The 17,905-nt window shown below is 33.8% G+C and overlaps 3 protein-coding genes across 23 annotated transcripts in view; 2 read left to right on the forward strand and 1 right to left on the reverse strand.

Annotated features, from left to right (window-relative positions):
• LOC111044817 (ankyrin repeat domain-containing protein 11) overlaps positions 1-17,905 on the forward strand; it is a 153,800-nt gene that overhangs the window by 10,907 nt on the left and 124,988 nt on the right. The gene's annotated exons all lie outside the window — the stretch shown is intronic.
• The window catches only part of LOC111046939 (tigger transposable element-derived protein 2), an 80,427-nt gene that overhangs the window by 3,036 nt on the left and 59,486 nt on the right, over positions 1-17,905 (reverse strand). For all 21 annotated transcript variants that reach the window (XM_039429901.1, XM_039429906.1, XM_039429905.1 and 18 more), the window contains one exon: positions 5,634-5,789. In XM_039429901.1, the coding sequence (XP_039285835.1) occupies positions 5,634-5,789 (156 nt within the window). The remainder of the gene's footprint in view (positions 1-5,633; positions 5,790-17,905) is intronic.
• Positions 14,221-16,814, forward strand: LOC120351762. The gene is made up of 4 exons (XM_039429914.1): positions 14,221-14,438; positions 15,081-15,182; positions 15,663-15,749; positions 16,376-16,814. Exons 1-4 carry the CDS (start codon positions 14,335-14,337, stop codon positions 16,395-16,397), a joined length of 315 nt encoding a protein of 104 aa, XP_039285848.1. The 5' UTR covers positions 14,221-14,334; the 3' UTR covers positions 16,398-16,814.

Raw genomic sequence — 17,905 nt, forward strand, 5'->3', positions numbered from 1 at the left:
ATAAATATTTCCATTAAAATGAAGAGTAAAATCAATTTGCCGGATCTTTTATCTCATTAAAATATATAATGGGAAAACAGATTGTGTGATCCTAAAAATGTCTACGGTATTTAAAACCCCGAATGAGTGAATACATGTTATTTAAAGAAAAGATTGATGAATATAATTAAGTTCCTGATTTCATTTATCAAATAAATTTATAAAGTCTATAATGGTTTTCCATCCATCAATTTTTTGAATAATCTCAAATAAATATTATTATAATCAATATATCTAGTAACTTCATTAATTAATTCATTGATGGTCATGATAATGGCTCACATATGCTCATACTGTTGAGTATTATGTTCCTCATGAATGCTTGAATAAATTATTGTATAATTTTAAAGTTAATCACTTATCACTTTCACTTAATAATCAATTTTTAATTTGTCAGATCAATTAAAAACCAAACTCAAATATCGTTTCTCATTGATGCTTGAATCATTTTATGATTCTAAAGTAAGTCTCCAAGCTGGAACTTGCTCTTTTGGGGAAGTAATTCCTAATATTTATTCTTAATAATTCAAAACACACCTCAAGTACCAAAAAATAACCCTCTTGCCTACTCTCAGTTTGAGTTCTTCTATTTTAATAATGGGGGGCTCATGTCTGCAAAATCGAACCTAGTGGCCATTTTTGGAACACAGACGGAACTGCCGAGGGTTTCAATTTCGGTTTTACCCTTTCCAGAAGTATTCTACTCTCCCCACAACGTTTCACAACCACATCTTTCATGAAATCAGTTTCCGTGAAATGATCAATACATACAGCCGAATAGATTGCTGGCTTATAATTGTATCTTTTTAACCCCTGTAACCATTTCAATCGGAGTGCCTTATTTCGAGGAAATGTAAACACTGTCTTTCGTTCGCCGTCTTTCTTGTAATTAACCCGGCATCCTATCACACAGCACTTTAAAGGCATATTTAAAAAAAATCTCTATTGTTTGTAAACTAACTACACCTTTTTTAATTTACAAAAAAAATCTAATGAGAAATTCCAAAATTTCCAAGTTTTCAACCATTTTTACACTGCTTTTGAAAGAATGATTTGAATAAATGTATTCAGTTCCCAACGATTTCTCACTGATCTCCAGAATAAAAATCCAAGTCCTGATTGAAATTATAAAAATAATATAAAAATATTTGTAAAACATGTCAGTGTTGTGAATAAATTTCAATTGTTTATATATAAAAAAATAGTTTTTATCAATGTCAAACTTCTTTTAATTTTCAAGCGAATGAGACCAAAATTTAAAACCAATTAACTAACTAGAATCAATTTGTTTACGAACTTTACCTATTCCACGGTTGCAACTAAATATGACCAAAATTCCAAATTAACACTTGAATAATTAAGAGCTTCAAATTTGATCGTTAAATTGAATTAAAGCAGTTTAAGAATAATTCAAATTCAAATGTTTCAACGGTTTAGTCCATCATTAACAACATAAAGATCGTTTAGAAAAAGGCCTACTCGAGACTCGTTTACCATTAACAACAAGGCCTATTGTGTACAAAGAGGCCCAAAATAGGTACGGTACTCAAGGTACAGTTTCCGAGCTGGAAAACGTTCCTTGGCTAACCATCCTTTCTACATAGAGCACTAACACAAACAGCTTCAACAACTATTTTACTATCTACAAAGTGAAATAGATTACAAACAACAATCAATTCAGTAGGAGCAAACCTACTGATGATGACAGGCCTCAGAGTCAGAGCTGGGCTAGTGCTGCTATCTGATAGACTGTGACGTCATTATTTGGACGTGGGGTTGGAGGTCCAGCTTTATTAAAAGTTTAGCTCACCTCTCCTCCATAGCACCCTCCCAACTGCCTACAGAATAAAAGTTAGTCCCAAAAATTAGAAATAAATTTTTTTATTAAAATTTCATTGGAAATGTCATTGATAGCTCAGAAATTGTACAACATACGAACATACCTAGTTGTTCACTATGGCCAAATCAAAATTGATTAACTTTCTATTATCACCCCCACATCAGAGTAGAACGGCTGTCAAAAACAACTTTGTATTCTGAGAAAAAGTAATAACTTATTTTGTCCCTGATCACTGTAATAGGATAAAAATAATGAGTTGCTTTCTCTTTTCTTTTTATTCACAATACTCTAGTGTATGGGTAGCCTACATGGGTACTATCATCATCATCAACACATTCAAGTAGAACAGGACTATGTTACTTATTATGTCATATAATTAAGATATCTTCAACACATTTACAAATTTCAATGAACAAATCTATAAAATGTTCCCAATTACGGGGTCAGGAGAAGGAGCTAGGATGAAGCTATTTATGTGAATACTGTATATCTTTATTTAATGATATTATCGATTTAATGACACACAATAATATTTTAAAATAATTTGGTGGAGGATCAAGAGGCACAGCCTAAAACTATATAGAGTTAATAGGCCTAACTTATATTTTAAAACTACCTATTAGAAAGCAACGATCTATGTATACTAACTAGAAAGTTAATTTATATAGATCATTGTTAGAAAGTAGAGTGAAAAATTCCTATCAGTAAGATACCGTGATAGCTGATAAAGATATAATTATTATTATAGTACCTCTCCGAATTTATTTCCATCATCATTACTATCGGGCAAATGCAGGTGAGGAACCGCGTCTCGTTTTAGAAATGTTCTTGTTGGAAGATTCAATAGTTCGTTTCTAAAATCTCTCAAGTAATCTGAACTATCGAAGTGTTTTGAGCACACACGGTTATGCGGTTTAAATTTCAGGGGTTTTTTACAAACCCTCAACCACTGTTTTTGCACTTCAGGGTTTTTGGGTGTAGGAAACGAACGGAGCTCACAGTTCTTAGGGTGTTTTACGTTTATGCCACAAACTATACATCTCACCATAACACTGCAACTAATGACTCGGATATTGTTTGAGATAGATTGAATTTTCTTACACTTCTTTAATTTAACTATGTAGTTTGTTCGCTTCACTTCATCACATTGGTTTCACTTCACTGAAAAAAACTTTTCTCAGTGTTTGAAATAGTTATTTGTGCAACTAGTGCGCAAAGTGACAGTTTGCTGCATCGAAAGAAACGTTTACGCCCGAGCCGTAGGCGAGGGCGGAATGGTTTCTTGAGTGCAGCAAACGAACTTTGCGCACGTATTTCACATTAATTTTTTCCTACAGTTACCATTGAATATGAAAAGTGGGTAATTATGGGTAAAATTGCCTGAATAATGTAGTAGTGTTTGAATGGCGGGGGGCAGCTGTGAGGTGTGTGCTGTGGTGGCACTGTGCTGTCGTTGTCCTTGGTTATAATATATAATAGTAATAATTAGCGCGTTGTGCTTGGTTGCACCTCTGCTCACTATAGCAGCCACAGCAGTCACTGTTACCAACTTAATTTTGATTTTGCTGCACTGGTGCTCCATATAACCTACTAACTATTTTGCGTTGTCATGCTGCAAATCTGGAGTACGCAAAGTACTCACTTTGCGCACTAGTGCGGAAAAGTGATTCTTTGCAGCCTGCAATCAGTGCACAAATGGTCACTTTTCAGGGTATCTGTAGGAAAAGATTTCTTTCGACTCACTTTTTTAGGTTAGAATAAACAAGTTCTCTGCAAATAATCACTGTTAAGTTATTTACAACGTTACTAGTGGAAAAATCATTCATTTTCTCTGAAGGCAACTAATCAACCAAATTTATAAAGTTAAAACTGTAATTACACTAGAAAAACTTAGTTTTTGCGCGATAACTGATGAACACAACATGACGTAGTGAGGAGAGAGAGATACAACAATGAGAGCTGAGCTTTGAAGAACGCTTGCAAACAAACTGAGCTTTTGACAACTACTGCTCTGTAGCCGCTGCACGAAGAGATGGCTACTGGTTTAGATTGTTTTCAATGGCAGCCAGGGACCATCTCGCTGTATGCTGCCGCATATTTTGACAGGGGGAGAAACTTGGCAACAGCGCACCTAGCTACATCATCACCTACTCTGCGCTGAGAGAACGGTGGAAGTTGAAACGAGAGAGAGATACCTCGAGACTGAGAGTGAGAGAGAGAATTCGAGAATAGAGAATGAGTTCAGTCGCTCTCTCCGAAGAGTGTGTAGTGTGTTTGTGTGTGAAACTGTGAGTCATGCTATCGCATTGTTGATACGTAATAAATTGTGTTGTTTGTGTAATAATCACAGATTAGTTCGTTCGATACACATATTTTCTATCAAAAATGAAATAATAAATTGTAAGTTACAGAAATTAAACAAGTAGATAGCCTACAATTTAGTAATGTCTTTGTACTAGTTGTGAATTGTGATATTTTAGGTTTTAGGATGTTATCTACCCTCTACTATAAAGTGGATAACATTTTGAATGAGACGAATTTGGCACTGTACCTCTATTTTATTTAACGGTAAAATAATAATATAATCAATAGATCCAATAAACGAATCGAATGACAATGCGATGACGTCATTCCACGGTGGTCATGCAACCGAACTTGGAAAATTATCACCGGAAAACTAGTTTTTCTATTACACCGTTAACAATCTCTAGTAAACTATAGCATAACAACATAAAGTAGTTTCTCGTTATAAATGAATAGTTAGTATTGGTTGTGATAATGTCGTTTCTATTTTATAATTTGGGTTTCGAATGGAATAATAGGCCTATTCATTGTTGAAGACTCTTGAGTAAGGCTGTGATATGTTCAATATTAATTTTATTATGTTATCTTTTGATGAAACAAAAATTGTTATTAATTTCGTTACTCACATTTTTCTTCTTCGGATACTTCTTCTTCGGCTTGTACGTCCCCTTGGCACGTTTGATATGATTAACCAGATTCTTGGCCGCTTTGAAATTCAAACAATCCTCATCGAGAGGAGGGTGAGAGTGCGTTCCTTCTTTCCGATCAATTGTTTCATCCAAAGTGCTAAGTCTAGCTTTGCATGTTTTCTGGGTACACCGCCATCTCTTTACGCCTGTGCTTTTTAAATCTTCTTTGTACTTTGAATAGGTGTAACCCTCGTGTATAATTTGGGGATTGCCGCGTTGACTCACAACCAATTTGAATGGTTTCTGAGTAGTTGACGTAGCTGTGCCGCCGTAGGAAATTGTCAGCTCCATAGCGACTACCGGTACTTAACAGTGCTCAACTCAAAGGCGACTACTGAGTACTGACTAACCGAACCGACAATACGTTCAACAATGAAGAGTGAGTGAAACTCCGCACATGCGCAGTAGATAAATGCGCAGTTGGTGGGAGATGTTCAGAGCGTTGCGGAGTTTGTTGACCTGTGACGTCAAGCTGTCCCAATTTAGAACTGCGCAGTTAGAATTAACTGCGCATCGAACCATGAAATTGCATACTGCAATGACGATACCATCACCACATCTGTTATTTCAGAAACAACTCATGTTGCTTTTATAGGTTTGTTTCAATTATTGTTAACAATTCAGAATAAACAGCTGTAGTTGAAGTGAAGCCTACACGATTTTCAGTAAAACCATCTTCTTCAATTTCCACTGGACCAAATTTCAGTCACATTCAGTCTTCACCTAGAGGAGTAAATTCAATTCATTAAAATACCAATTACCTGTGATTGAGTAGCACCAACGTCGGAATCATGGCCTTGTCCTGCCAATGTAGTGGTTGTTCGACTGCCCGTCGTAGATGCAGAGCTCACAGTCAGTCTTTGAGAGTGTTGCTCGTATACAAGTCTGCTATCTCCCAAGTAGAGAGGGTCTTTTTTCTGTAAAACAATCATACATCAATCAATAATCCATCTCAAGTAATATAAAATATGTAAGATATTCAAAAAGAAATGATAAATTATTAATTTCAAATAAAATATAAGCTATATGAATTACTTGAATCTTACATGTCAGAATTAGGTCATCTTAATAAAATTATACAATAATCATTCATCCAATTTTGAAAGTCACTCAAGTCGTGAACTCTCAAGATATGTCTATTATTTATATATGTATATCTGTCATAAGATACAACAGAGTAACCCCAGTGTTTTTACATAACATGATGCAGTACTTGAAAATCTATTGTTTATTTGAAGAAAACTTTATAAATACAGACTATATAATATAACTGAAATAATATGAAAGACCCTAGGGTTCAAGTGTAAAAACCTATATTGCATGATTCTTGAAAACCGTTTGCCTATTTGTAGAAAATAAATCTATATCCACTGATGGATTACTTATTTATTGTACGAATACGATGAATGTAATAGATGAATTGAATTTTATTTCAAACGAAATAGAAGGAGGAGGAAGAGGACCAAGTAGGAAGAAGGAGAATAAAAAGAAGTACGATGGAACACGGTAGTTAGAAGAAGAGAAGAAGAAGAAGAGAAAGAAGAGTCTTCTTCAATATACCGTGCGATGGAAGAATGTAAAAGAAAGAGAAGGAGGAGGAGGAGAAGCAGGGAACTAAGTAGAAAGCGTGGGAGTTCATCTGGTTTTCTAGGTGTTACAAGTGACAGATTGACTGAAGATAAAGAATAGAAATGCGAACAAGAGGAGAATATGCAGCGACCACATAGTACAAAAATATAAACATAATTTTATTGACATTTTAATATTGAAAACCATCCTATACCATAGAAAACAAGGGAACAATAAAAGAGGAAAACAAAAATAACGTATACATAAATCAAATTAACTAAGTACCTGGTATGAAATGATTTATTGAAAATTGAAGAACTATTACTATTTACAAACATTAAAATGAATAATATAATATAATTTTTTCTGTAGAAGCTGTTAGAACGAGGTCATTAATTTTAAGTACCACATGCTGAATTTCTACCGACACTTGGACTTTCCAAATAACAATGTGAATTATAGTGAATACACTATTGTAACTGAGAAAACAAACAACAATACTTGAAAGACTTTATTACAAAAAAGTGATTTAATCATTTTGTAAATTAATTTATTGTATTATTGAATACCATTATGTATTCAACTCTTTGTATATAGGGCATGGCCCTGATTACAAATAAATGCTATTCTATTCTACTCTCCTCAAAAACAATAAAACTCATTACTTGAATTTCAAAACCTCCACTCGAACTTAAATTTAAACTTATACCTAAAATTTAAAATACTGTTTACTGATCCATAAAGGTAACTATTTTCATTGACTTCAAATTCTACTTTTGTGCAATGAAGCACTGTTTTGGAATGATGGTGAAGTCCTACTTACTATAATTACTAACTTTACTTACTTACTAAATATTTTTTACTAATGGCTTTCATGATTGAAATGATACAATTAAGCTCTGGCTTCTGATCAAAACAATGTCCTCCTGGAAACAGATTCACCCAGATGCACTTTTTTAAAACTGAATTGTTTTTTCCTTCAAGCTGTTTCTCTTTTGTCATGTCTCCTTTAATGATCCCAAACTTTATCTTCTTCGCAAATCAGACATAGTTTTACAGCTCCTTCCGAGGGATACAAAAGTCCTCCCCTATTTTTATAGAACCGTGAACCATCCCACTCCAACTTTTGCCTGATTGCCATTGAATCTAGCATAAGTGAGCACAGTGGGATTTTATTTTTACTAGCACTGTGCTCTTTCAAAGCACGAAATACCTCCTCTGAGAACCCTGGATCTGCTTTAACGCTTTTATACCACTTCCCAAGGGTTTTTGGATGGGGCAGAGCAGTGTTGAATGTTTTTCGTACAAATAAATATGCTTTTGGTAACAGAAAGTGGAGAGTGATTGCAAATGAATTGCGCCTTTCATCATAAACCTTTTTAAAGTTAGGATTCAGTGATTTCACCACAGCACTCTTTACTAAGCATTCGGCATTTTTCGATAATGCAGTCAAAAGATAGCAATCCTCATCTGGAAAATTGAGTTTATTTCTTAAGGTATTTAGAATCGTCTCTAAATTGTCTACCTTCTTTTTCAATCTCCTTTTACTCTGTTGTAATACGTTAACTTTATTTTTAAATTTTGCCAAAGTCTTTTTAGTTTTGACTAGTTCTTTTTTTAATATGTTGTTGAGGCTTCTTCAGTTTTTCTTTTCAATTTTCGGCGATTTTTCACCTGGGATTCCTCAGGAAAAGCTGGAAAAATAGCAGGAACCGCTCCTTCACGAATCCGGACGCAGGAAAGAGAAGTCCTGTCAATATCTTCTTCCCGAAAATGTGTTGAACAGAGCTTGCTGTATTGATTTGGCTCCCAGTCCTTCCTCTTCGTTGCTATCATCCATCTTCGTCGAAGATCTTTATCTTTTGGGAATGTAGAAAAAAACATAAAATTATATAGGTAAATTATACAGGTAAAACAACAATATTATTTATCATCATAAACTCATCTAATAGGAGAAGTCACATAACATGGTCGGAGGGGGGGTTAAGTGAGTCAATGTCAGCATTTTATATTTTTTTCAATAAGTATTGTGTAAATCATTCTGTATTTCTGATAATTAAAATTAGGAAAAATGTATTGTGGTTTCCATAGCACTTGTATGATTGAACAAATTTCATGAGATTTACTTATTAGTGAAGGTTTATTAGTTGATATAATTGGAAGGAATATTAGCGTATAGAACAGCCTCAATGAGTAAATGTTATTATTGATGACTCATGTCCGGTCGTGTTCAGTTGTGACAACAACCTCTAATGATAAAGAAGCAAATTAGAGGTCTGATATAATAATTTTTCTTTGTGGAAGTGATCGTTCATAATAACACAGTATTATTTCTGTTCACTGCCATGATCAGAATTAAATAAACTAGAATTTGCATTAGCAATATATAGCTTAAACACATTCTATTTTCTCATTGACATTTATTTTAATTGGAAACGCCACTGTACGAGGTGATATGAGAAATGGGGATTGAGATGAATTTACAAAGAAACTGAAAAACTAATTGATTGGATTGTCTTGTTATAGTATAGGAGAATTTTACGGAGTGATGAATGACTAAATTTAAAGTGACAAAGTAATAATGTAATAATATTATATAAGAAGTACAATAGGGATAACATTGTAAAGTCTACTACTTCACATATTTAAAAAAATATATAATGTTTATAAATTAATATAATAAAGTAATGTTTATTTTATAAAATAAAATAACATATTAATTACTGTATTAATACTCTATAATTGACGCATTCATGTACATTTCATGTAGGCCTATGCCTTGAATAAAGATGTTTGATTGATTTAATTCATTCTGAGCACTCATAGCTTGCAGATGAAGTGTGTTCTTAAGATTGAGAGTCCATCTAACATATAATTATATACGTCTACTAATCTTCAAATATTATTAACGTTCGGTCAAATCACTATAGACAGTTTAAAGAGAAGATTTACAAATCGTTATATGCAATACTAACCTGTGAAATGTTATTCCTTCGATGGTTCCTCCTCTATTGAAGCATCCGTGAGCAATACAAGTATGTGGCATTGTCTCAGATGGTACAAAAATAAACCGCCAAGTTGAAAGTTCACTGGACACCTAGGCTCAACAAACAACCTCTCAAACACAAACACCACGAGATAACAATGTCTGACTGCTGACACAGGCCTGCCACCAATGCATGCATAATACACCAAAATCATTATGATGAGCTGGATTTCACAAATGGCGGTGGGATGGTACTAAAAGCTCCAAATATTTATAAATATAATATCGGGTGCCCCAATTATTATCTGAGACTGAGGTCTGATGACTCTGGAGCGAGCTGGCGGGGCGGGCCTCAGAGCGCTCGAGCACTCGATACTATAGTGAGGTCCATGTTATAATGGCAGTGTACGATTGATAATACGGTTACTGTCCTTTTCTATCATACAACAAAACAGATAAAGCTATCTCTCTCTAGCTTTGCAATGTTGTCAGTTTGCCAGAATATTTTATTTTTACTTTTGACAGTGACTGTACAAAAGTAAACAATTCATTATCAGTCGCCATTTTTTTTCTTCATTCTATCGAAATACTTGAGTACACAAGTCGTATAATTGATTTAAGATATATTTTTGAAACATTTAAATAATTTTTAGACATTGCCGTATGAGGAACGCAAATTAAAATACCTGAAATGACATTTTAAAAGTTGATAACTAACCATCCTAGACTTCATCCATGCTTCAGTTAGACCTACTCGTACCGGTATGAATAATATTGAAAGGTTATTTCAGAATTATTTCCATTGAAATTACTTATTTTGAATAGGATTTCTATTTTTCTATTATTTTTAAAAGAAATTGGAATAGAATACCTACCAAATAACTTAATTTCTGTTGTTTTGAAATTCAGTTGTGCAGAGACACCCCCCCCCCCAATAATTTGTCGAGAAGCAATATTATTTCATTTTGCTTGTAAGTTAAAAGCATTTCGTTAAACAGTACTTTAAACAGTACTAGACCAATTACACAATGTCATACTGTGTTATGCTTTAACGAACTTAATACGTCGTAAAACTGAGTAAGTTCAGCCAAAGACAGAGGAGTTTTGAAGCATAAGGGTGAGGGGAGGCATAAATATAAGAAGTTGGAAATAAGCCTACAACTTCTTTACAGTTGGATAACAGAGAGGATTCCATGAATGTTTGTATAGTTGTTGCTAAATTGCAAGAATTTTCATTTGATTGAAAAGCTAAACCTCCGAATATTCCACCTTTCTTTGTTATTTCGGGCTTGACATATATTTCATCTAGTAGTAAATTACATTGTGTTTTATGTTGATTGAAGGTAGATACTTTCTTTTTCAAATAATTTACATGTGACGCATCTATTCCTGAGCTTCCAATGCCTAATTTAGAAGTGAATGTTTTTAGATACCGAGGATGAGGCATAGTAATCAATTTGGACTGTTTCATGCTTTTATATGCCACAGGAAAGGAGAAAAATATTGTTGCAAACCAATTCAATGACGAAGCGCGATAAGAGATTTTTTATAGAGACAAATTAACTTGCTCTCTTTAAAATGACAACTTGAAATTGAAGCTCTGATCTTCAGTTTCATCCTGGATTTTTTTCAATAATTAATTTACAGCTGATTATTTGTCAGTTTTTGAGATTTTCAATGGAAGGCCTTTCTGAAATAAATAATATCGCAATTTTTTTTCAATTCCGATCACTTACATTTTTTTCATTTATCAGATAGGCTTTGGATTACCTCTGATAGCTGAAGACAATCATTCATTGGTAAATCGTTTTGTACAATGAGAAAGGTTAAATCATGTCTCACAATAATTAGAGATAAGTCAATTTGGGGATATTTATGATTATTTAAAATAAGAATATACATTGAATAAAGATAATCGATCATCACTTACATTTTGATGCTCCAATGGTCTCTGTGCAGGTCGTTTCCTCTTTGGGGGCAACTGTTTTGACAGATATGGAGGAGATAATTTCTCAAAAATTGTAGGAACCGCATCGTCACTTAACTTGAAATGGTCTCTTTTAACTATTAAAACTGAACCGTCAGGTCGGGTTGCAATATCCTCTCGTATAATAAATCTTTCATCGAAATGTTCTATACACACTTTCGAAGATTTCGTCAATTCATAATCACTTCTGTCTATAGCTCGAAGCCATATTTGAGCCCTATTTAAGTCCTTGGGGAACGAAAATACTGATACCTTGGATGATAATCTATCATAATTGCTTCTACAGCCTGGTACACAGCATTTATAAGGCATGATTAACTACACCACGGGAGCAGTACCTACATTAACTAACGCTTGAAACTGAGTGAGTCGATGCTATTCAATTGTTAAATTCAGGTTTCAACGTAGCTATTTCAGTGGGGAAATAACGGTGAATACGGGGATCCCCGGCATACAGACCGCCTACTCTTGTGACGTATCAACCAAAGTGGTGGGGGAAGAGCACAGCCTGTTCATCTATAGTGAGGTCCACGTTATAATGGCAGTGTAGGAAGATAGGAGAAAAGGATTGCCAGATCTCAGCCTTGCCACCCAAACAGCTGATACTTGAATATCTGATGAATTTAACTGTTCAGTATTGTTGAAAATAGTTAATCATATTTTATTTTAAAAAAATAGTTTTTTAAAGATGTAGTAATAATAAATTTCCATGATTGAGATTAAATATTTTGTCAACTAGTTGAATTTCTACATTGTTGATAAACGATGTGGCAACAAAGCAAAGCCTGAGAGAGACAGAGTGATTTTGTTGAGGATGTGTGAAGGTAAAAATAAAATTTTGTTAATATGAAATTCAGTGCGAGATTCTTTGTATAAATTAATGTTTTAAATATAATTCTTTGTATAAATAAATGTTTTGAATTGTTACTATTATTTCATCCTTCTTCCTACTATAGGAATGAATATTCACATTAAAATTATTTTACCACTCAAAGTCGTTGTCACGTAAAACTTTCGCCCATATACCAACTTTACAGGCAACCATGCATTTTTTTTTTCAATAATTAATTTACAGCGGATTATTTGTCAGTTTTTGAGATTTTCAATGGAAGGCCTTTCTGAAATAAATAATATCGCAATTTTTTTTCAATTCCGATCACTTACATTTTTTTCATTTATCAGATAGGCTTTGGATTACCTCTGATAGCTGAAGACAATCATTCATTGGTAAATCGTTTTGTACAATGAGAATGGTTAAATCATGTCTCACAATAATTAGAGATAAGTCAATTTTGGGATATTTATGATTATTAAATAGGAATATACATTGAATAAAGATAATCGATCATCACTTACTTTCTGATGCTCCAATTGTCTCTGTTCAGGTCGTTTCCTTTTTGGGGGCAACTGTTTTGACAGATATGGAGATAATTTCTCAAAAATTGTAGGAACCGCATCATCACTTAACTTGAAATGGTCTCTTTTAACTATTAAAACTGAACCGTCAGGTCGGGTTGCAATATCCTCTCGAACAATAAATCTTTCATCGAAATGTTCTATACACACTTTCGAAGATTTCGTCAATTCATAATCACTTCTGTCTATAGCTCGAAGCCATATTTGAGCCCTATTTAAGTCCTTGGGGAACGAAAATACTGATACCTTAGATGATAATCTATCATAATTGCTTCTACAGCCTGGTACACAACATTTATAAGGCATGATTAACTACACCACGGGAGCATTACCTACATTAACTAACGCTTGAAACTGAGTGAGTCGATGCTATTCAATTGTTAAATTCAGGTTTCAACGTAGCTATTTCAGTGGGGAAATAACGGTGAATACGGGGATCCCCGGCATACAGTTCGCCTACTCTTGTGACGTATCAACCAAAGTGGTGGGGGAAGAGCACAGCCTGTTCATCTATAGTGAGGTCCACGTTATAATGGCAGTTAGGAAGATAGGAGAAAAGGATTGCCGCCAGATCTCAGCCTTGCCACCCAAGCAGCTGATACTTGAATATCTGATGAATTTAACTGTCCAGTATTGTTGAAAATAGTTAATCATATTTCATTTTAAAAAAAAAGTTTTTTAAAGATGTAATAATAAATTTCCATGATTGAGATTAAATATTTTGTCAACTAGTTGAATTTCTACATTGTTGATAAACGATGTGGCAACAGAGCAAAGCCTGAAAGAGATAGTGCCATCTGCTTTGTTGACAAAGATAGCATGATAGACAAGGATAGCAATACGGTAGTTAGAATAAGACGGTAAGGGTCACGCACATGTAGCTCGGAGCTCTGACGTCATAGCCACCGAAGCTACCTACTCTACTGACTACTTTAAGGCGAAACACCACGGGCCCTAGTTCAAAAATTGCCACCACGTAGCGCTTTAAAATCATGCGAAATACCTTATGCTATTACTCGCTCACTATTAGAGTAAAACTTGTTTTGAAAACTGATTTATTCTTGTAATATCTATATCCATGCCGCTACCATGTCGATTTATTTTTATTTTTTATTTAAACAAAAATAAATTTATTAATTTCAAAGGGAACAATTTTTTCAAGAAAAACAGGTAGTCATTTTGAAGATTTGATGATAAAAATTTTTATCATTTTTCAGCTTAAAAATCGAACCAGTGGTTCCATCGGAATCATATTTACAAGTTTTATCTCTATGATTTTTTATGTGCTCCTACCCTCCACCCTATCCACACGTCACTCAGGCACCTTCCACCCTAACACACAAGTCACTCAGCCACCACCCCACCCACAAGTCAGCTTCATTGTTAGTGCTCAGGCTGGTCACAACTTTCTTAGTTCTTCAGCTTGTTCACTTGTCATATTGACAGTGATCGTGGCTAGTCCTAGGACATAGTATTTCCAGACGCACTTCACATATAATTTAAAATGGATTCAAGACATACGGTGAAGGGAAAGAAGAAGTTGGTTCTTTCAGCCAGGAGAATGAAAAGGCGGCTACCACCAGAATTTCATGCTAACAGACGTAGAAGGTTAGTTGATTTCATTTCATATAATTAGATAAATTAAAATGTCACGTACTTTAGGCCTACTATAATATGAAGCAAATCATGCTTTGAATAATTAATATTGTTATTATGTAAATATAATTATATTCTCAGTTCGTATTATCTCAAGAGAGGTATTTCGTTATGTATGTTTTTATGTTTGTTAATATGAACAAACGTCAACGTTATTGACAACGCTATTCGCATAATTATTCAAGATATATGTCTGAATGGATAGGTACAGAGAGCAACCGGTGATAGAAAAGCATGGCAAATTTGAATTGATCTTACAAAACTCACAGTACACTATTATTCAAAAGTAATGTTTATAGTGAGGTGATAGAAATGCGACTACATATTTCAAGAATCGGTTTTGTACAATATTTTTGCTCAGAACATACTGTTAACGATGTGACCTAAATTGAATTTATAGACTAAACCTATTTTTAATTCTGTAAACTTATCTAAATCTAGGAGAAAAATAGCTCAATGTAAGCTCTTTTTTCTCTCCTGATCATTGTGATATCTGTGGAAATGGAGTACCAGTGAGAAGAGTGTAGAGAAATTGCAAATTATGTAGACTATATATGAAAAAAAGGTCTGCAAAGTGATTTTTGAACATTTCAGGATTGAAGAACAAACCTTATCGCTCGAAGCGCCTTCATCTTCCCAGGCTGACAGTGTTTCAGCAGATGCCATTTCTGTATCCACTGAGAACTTTCAACCCAGGTAAACTTTGTAATTTCAAGATTCGAATTTCCACAATCTCACTTGCATTATGTTACGACAGGTTAAGAATTTACAATGAATAGTTTGCGACTCACAACACTTTATATTCAACTTTGAAGAATTTATAAGCATCACTTATACATGAAGTGAATTAAATAGAGAAAATTATGATTGGAAATGTTCCCGATCCCAATGCTCATTACTTCTAATAAAGTAATTAGATGCTAATAATAGTCAAATGTCTTCAATTAAAATTGTTGTCTCATGGTTGTCTGATCCTTCTCTATAAGTATTCCCTATAGGAATTCACCCTCCACCATAAATACAATTATACCCTTACGAAGACAATATTTAGTATCACAGTAGCCCATTCTCTGTGTTGGAAATATGAATTTACAAATCCATTTGCTTCATACACATTCTTTTCATATCCCATAATCACAAGTTTCCAGAATAATTCTTTTCTAAATTTAATTGCAGTGCAACGTCAACTCCTAAAGGAAAGAAGAGAAGACCACACAAAAGAAAAGTACCAGCGCATTTGATGAAATGGAGATTACAGCAAAAGTAAGTAACTTAATAGTTTACAGAATATAATTATCAGCTAGTATAGTAAATTATTATTTCCCTCTATAAAAAGAAGTGAAGTTTTTATGGTCCATATCCTTGTATCTACCAAACCACCGGTTATTTTTTGATAAATAAAATAACAATTGAAAAGACGAATAAGCCAACACATACATTATAATATAAAAAACACATATTTGAATACTTGGAATAGACATTCACATTCAAAGTTATATAATATTATTTCTTAAACAAACATAACGTTTCCAGTCATTTCTTTAACTATGATTCAATTATTTCCCAAACTATATTCATTTAAAATTTAATTCAATGAGAATTAATACATCAGACCTATAAACTTTTCTTTTTTGTAAAGGAATCTAAAGGAGAAGAAAAAATATTGTTTCTCTCTGGTGTCAATTCATTGAATTGACATTTGAAAGTGACAGTATTTTTCGAAAAATGTTGAGCAAGCCTAAATAACAAGATACAATAAGGTACTGGCTGATTCATTGAAAAAATTAGTAGCCCCTCATGATACCATAGGATGATAAATAGTTCATACGTGCACGTTTACCTAACAATGTGTGGAATTTTCTAAGTTGGACTGTTTCTTGATTTTTCAGGTGCAAGGGCAACTACATGTAGCTGATAAAAAAACCTGTTATTTTGTAGTATGGACAAAAAAAGATATCCATATCGAAAAGATCGAGAGGGATGACAGGTTTTGGACCGAGAAAATGGAGAAAAAATTCATTTATTTTTACCATCACGCCTTGTTGCCAGAGATACTGGATCCTCGAACGTGTCGAAGTATGGCAATCAGGGAGCCATCAATCCCATTTTCTCATTTTTAAATAAAGTATCATTGAAAATTATCAAATCTATTGGTTTTTTGTTTGTCCTTCTTGGTTCCTATAAAATAAACAGTTGTAATAACATTAAAAATTAAGAACATGGATTAAAAACGTTGACCACACACCTTAAAGACCTAAAGGTATATGAACAAACTTAATATAGTTAGAATTAAAATTAAATAAGATAATAATATTTCTTCAACTTTACTGTATGAACAGAGATATTGTGGAATTTCTCCATATCAAGGTGAAATGAAGCGATGTTGTCAGTTCCACATAATTTTTTTTGAACTAATAAACTAAACCAATAGGCTATGGCTCAAATAAATCATGTGGAACTGACAATATCGCTCTTATTTCACTATTCTATTGAAATTATATACAAAGAATATTTGAAAATATCAGCAGTATGTACAACTTTTCTTATCATAAGCTATTACATCATTGTATACAAATCGAATTTATACGATTTCCAACTTGATTAACCTGTATATTTGCAGTTATTGAAGGAAAGCTATAACATGATTTGACGACATAGATCCATACCTACTAAATAGAAAGCTATTACTAAGTAATAGCGGGTATTGAATCAGGGTAACATTGGAATTATTGTGTAAGAAAAATGTGTGGTTACATCACCAAACCAGTTGATGGGTGTCTGTATTTTGCGAATAATCATACAGAATGTCTGTCGTTTATGTGTCAACACGTGAGTTCAGCTGTCTGTCTTGAATTTTGATTCTGACTTATTCCATAATATATAAAGTATTCATAAAGTTCTATACATTCACAAACACATGATGAGTAATATTATTATGCAAATCGCGGATTTCAAAATTAGTACAATACTTCCTAAGTGAGTTTCACAGCTCGGGAGGTTCACTACAGTCATGTGAAGGAAAGAAAGACATTAGAGGTGTAGGTGGTGATAGACAAAGGATGAGCGGGTGTGACATGGATAGCAACACGGTAGTTAGAATAAGACGGTAAGGGTCACGCGCATGTAGCTCGGAGCTCTGACGTCATAGCCACCGAAGCTACCTACTCTACTGACTACTTTAAGCCGGTATTTGTATGCACGCTGTTGCTAAACAGATTACAATTCATTTACTAATCGTTTTGAGATTTGAAATTTCGCCTCTCTACCATCAAAATGTCAGTTGGGATATTTCAAGTAATAATATTCTTGTATATTGCACCTGGAAATACGGCACATCTGATAGAATAATTCGAAACCCATTAGTAGGCTACTGTAGGCTACTGCTGTTATAGTATTCGCTGTGGCTACAGTTACGGTGA

This window comes from Nilaparvata lugens, chromosome 6 (assembly GCF_014356525.2).
Source record: "Nilaparvata lugens isolate BPH chromosome 6, ASM1435652v1, whole genome shotgun sequence".
NCBI classification, from domain to species: Eukaryota; Metazoa; Arthropoda; class Insecta; order Hemiptera; family Delphacidae; genus Nilaparvata; species Nilaparvata lugens.

What these genes read in the sequence shown, in the direction of transcription:
- LOC120351762 (XM_039429914.1), top strand. Translation starts at nt 14,335, where the DNA reads ATGGATTCAAGACATACGGTGAAGGGAAAGAAGAAGTTGGTTCTTTCA. An exon ending in CATGCTAACAGACGTAGAAG is followed by an intron (nt 14,439 to 15,080) that starts GTTAGTTGATTT and finishes TGAACATTTCAG; the next exon opens with GATTGAAGAACAAACCTTAT. An exon ending in AAATGGAGATTACAGCAAAA is followed by an intron (nt 15,750 to 16,375) that starts GTAAGTAACTTA and finishes TTGATTTTTCAG; the next exon opens with GTGCAAGGGCAACTACATGT.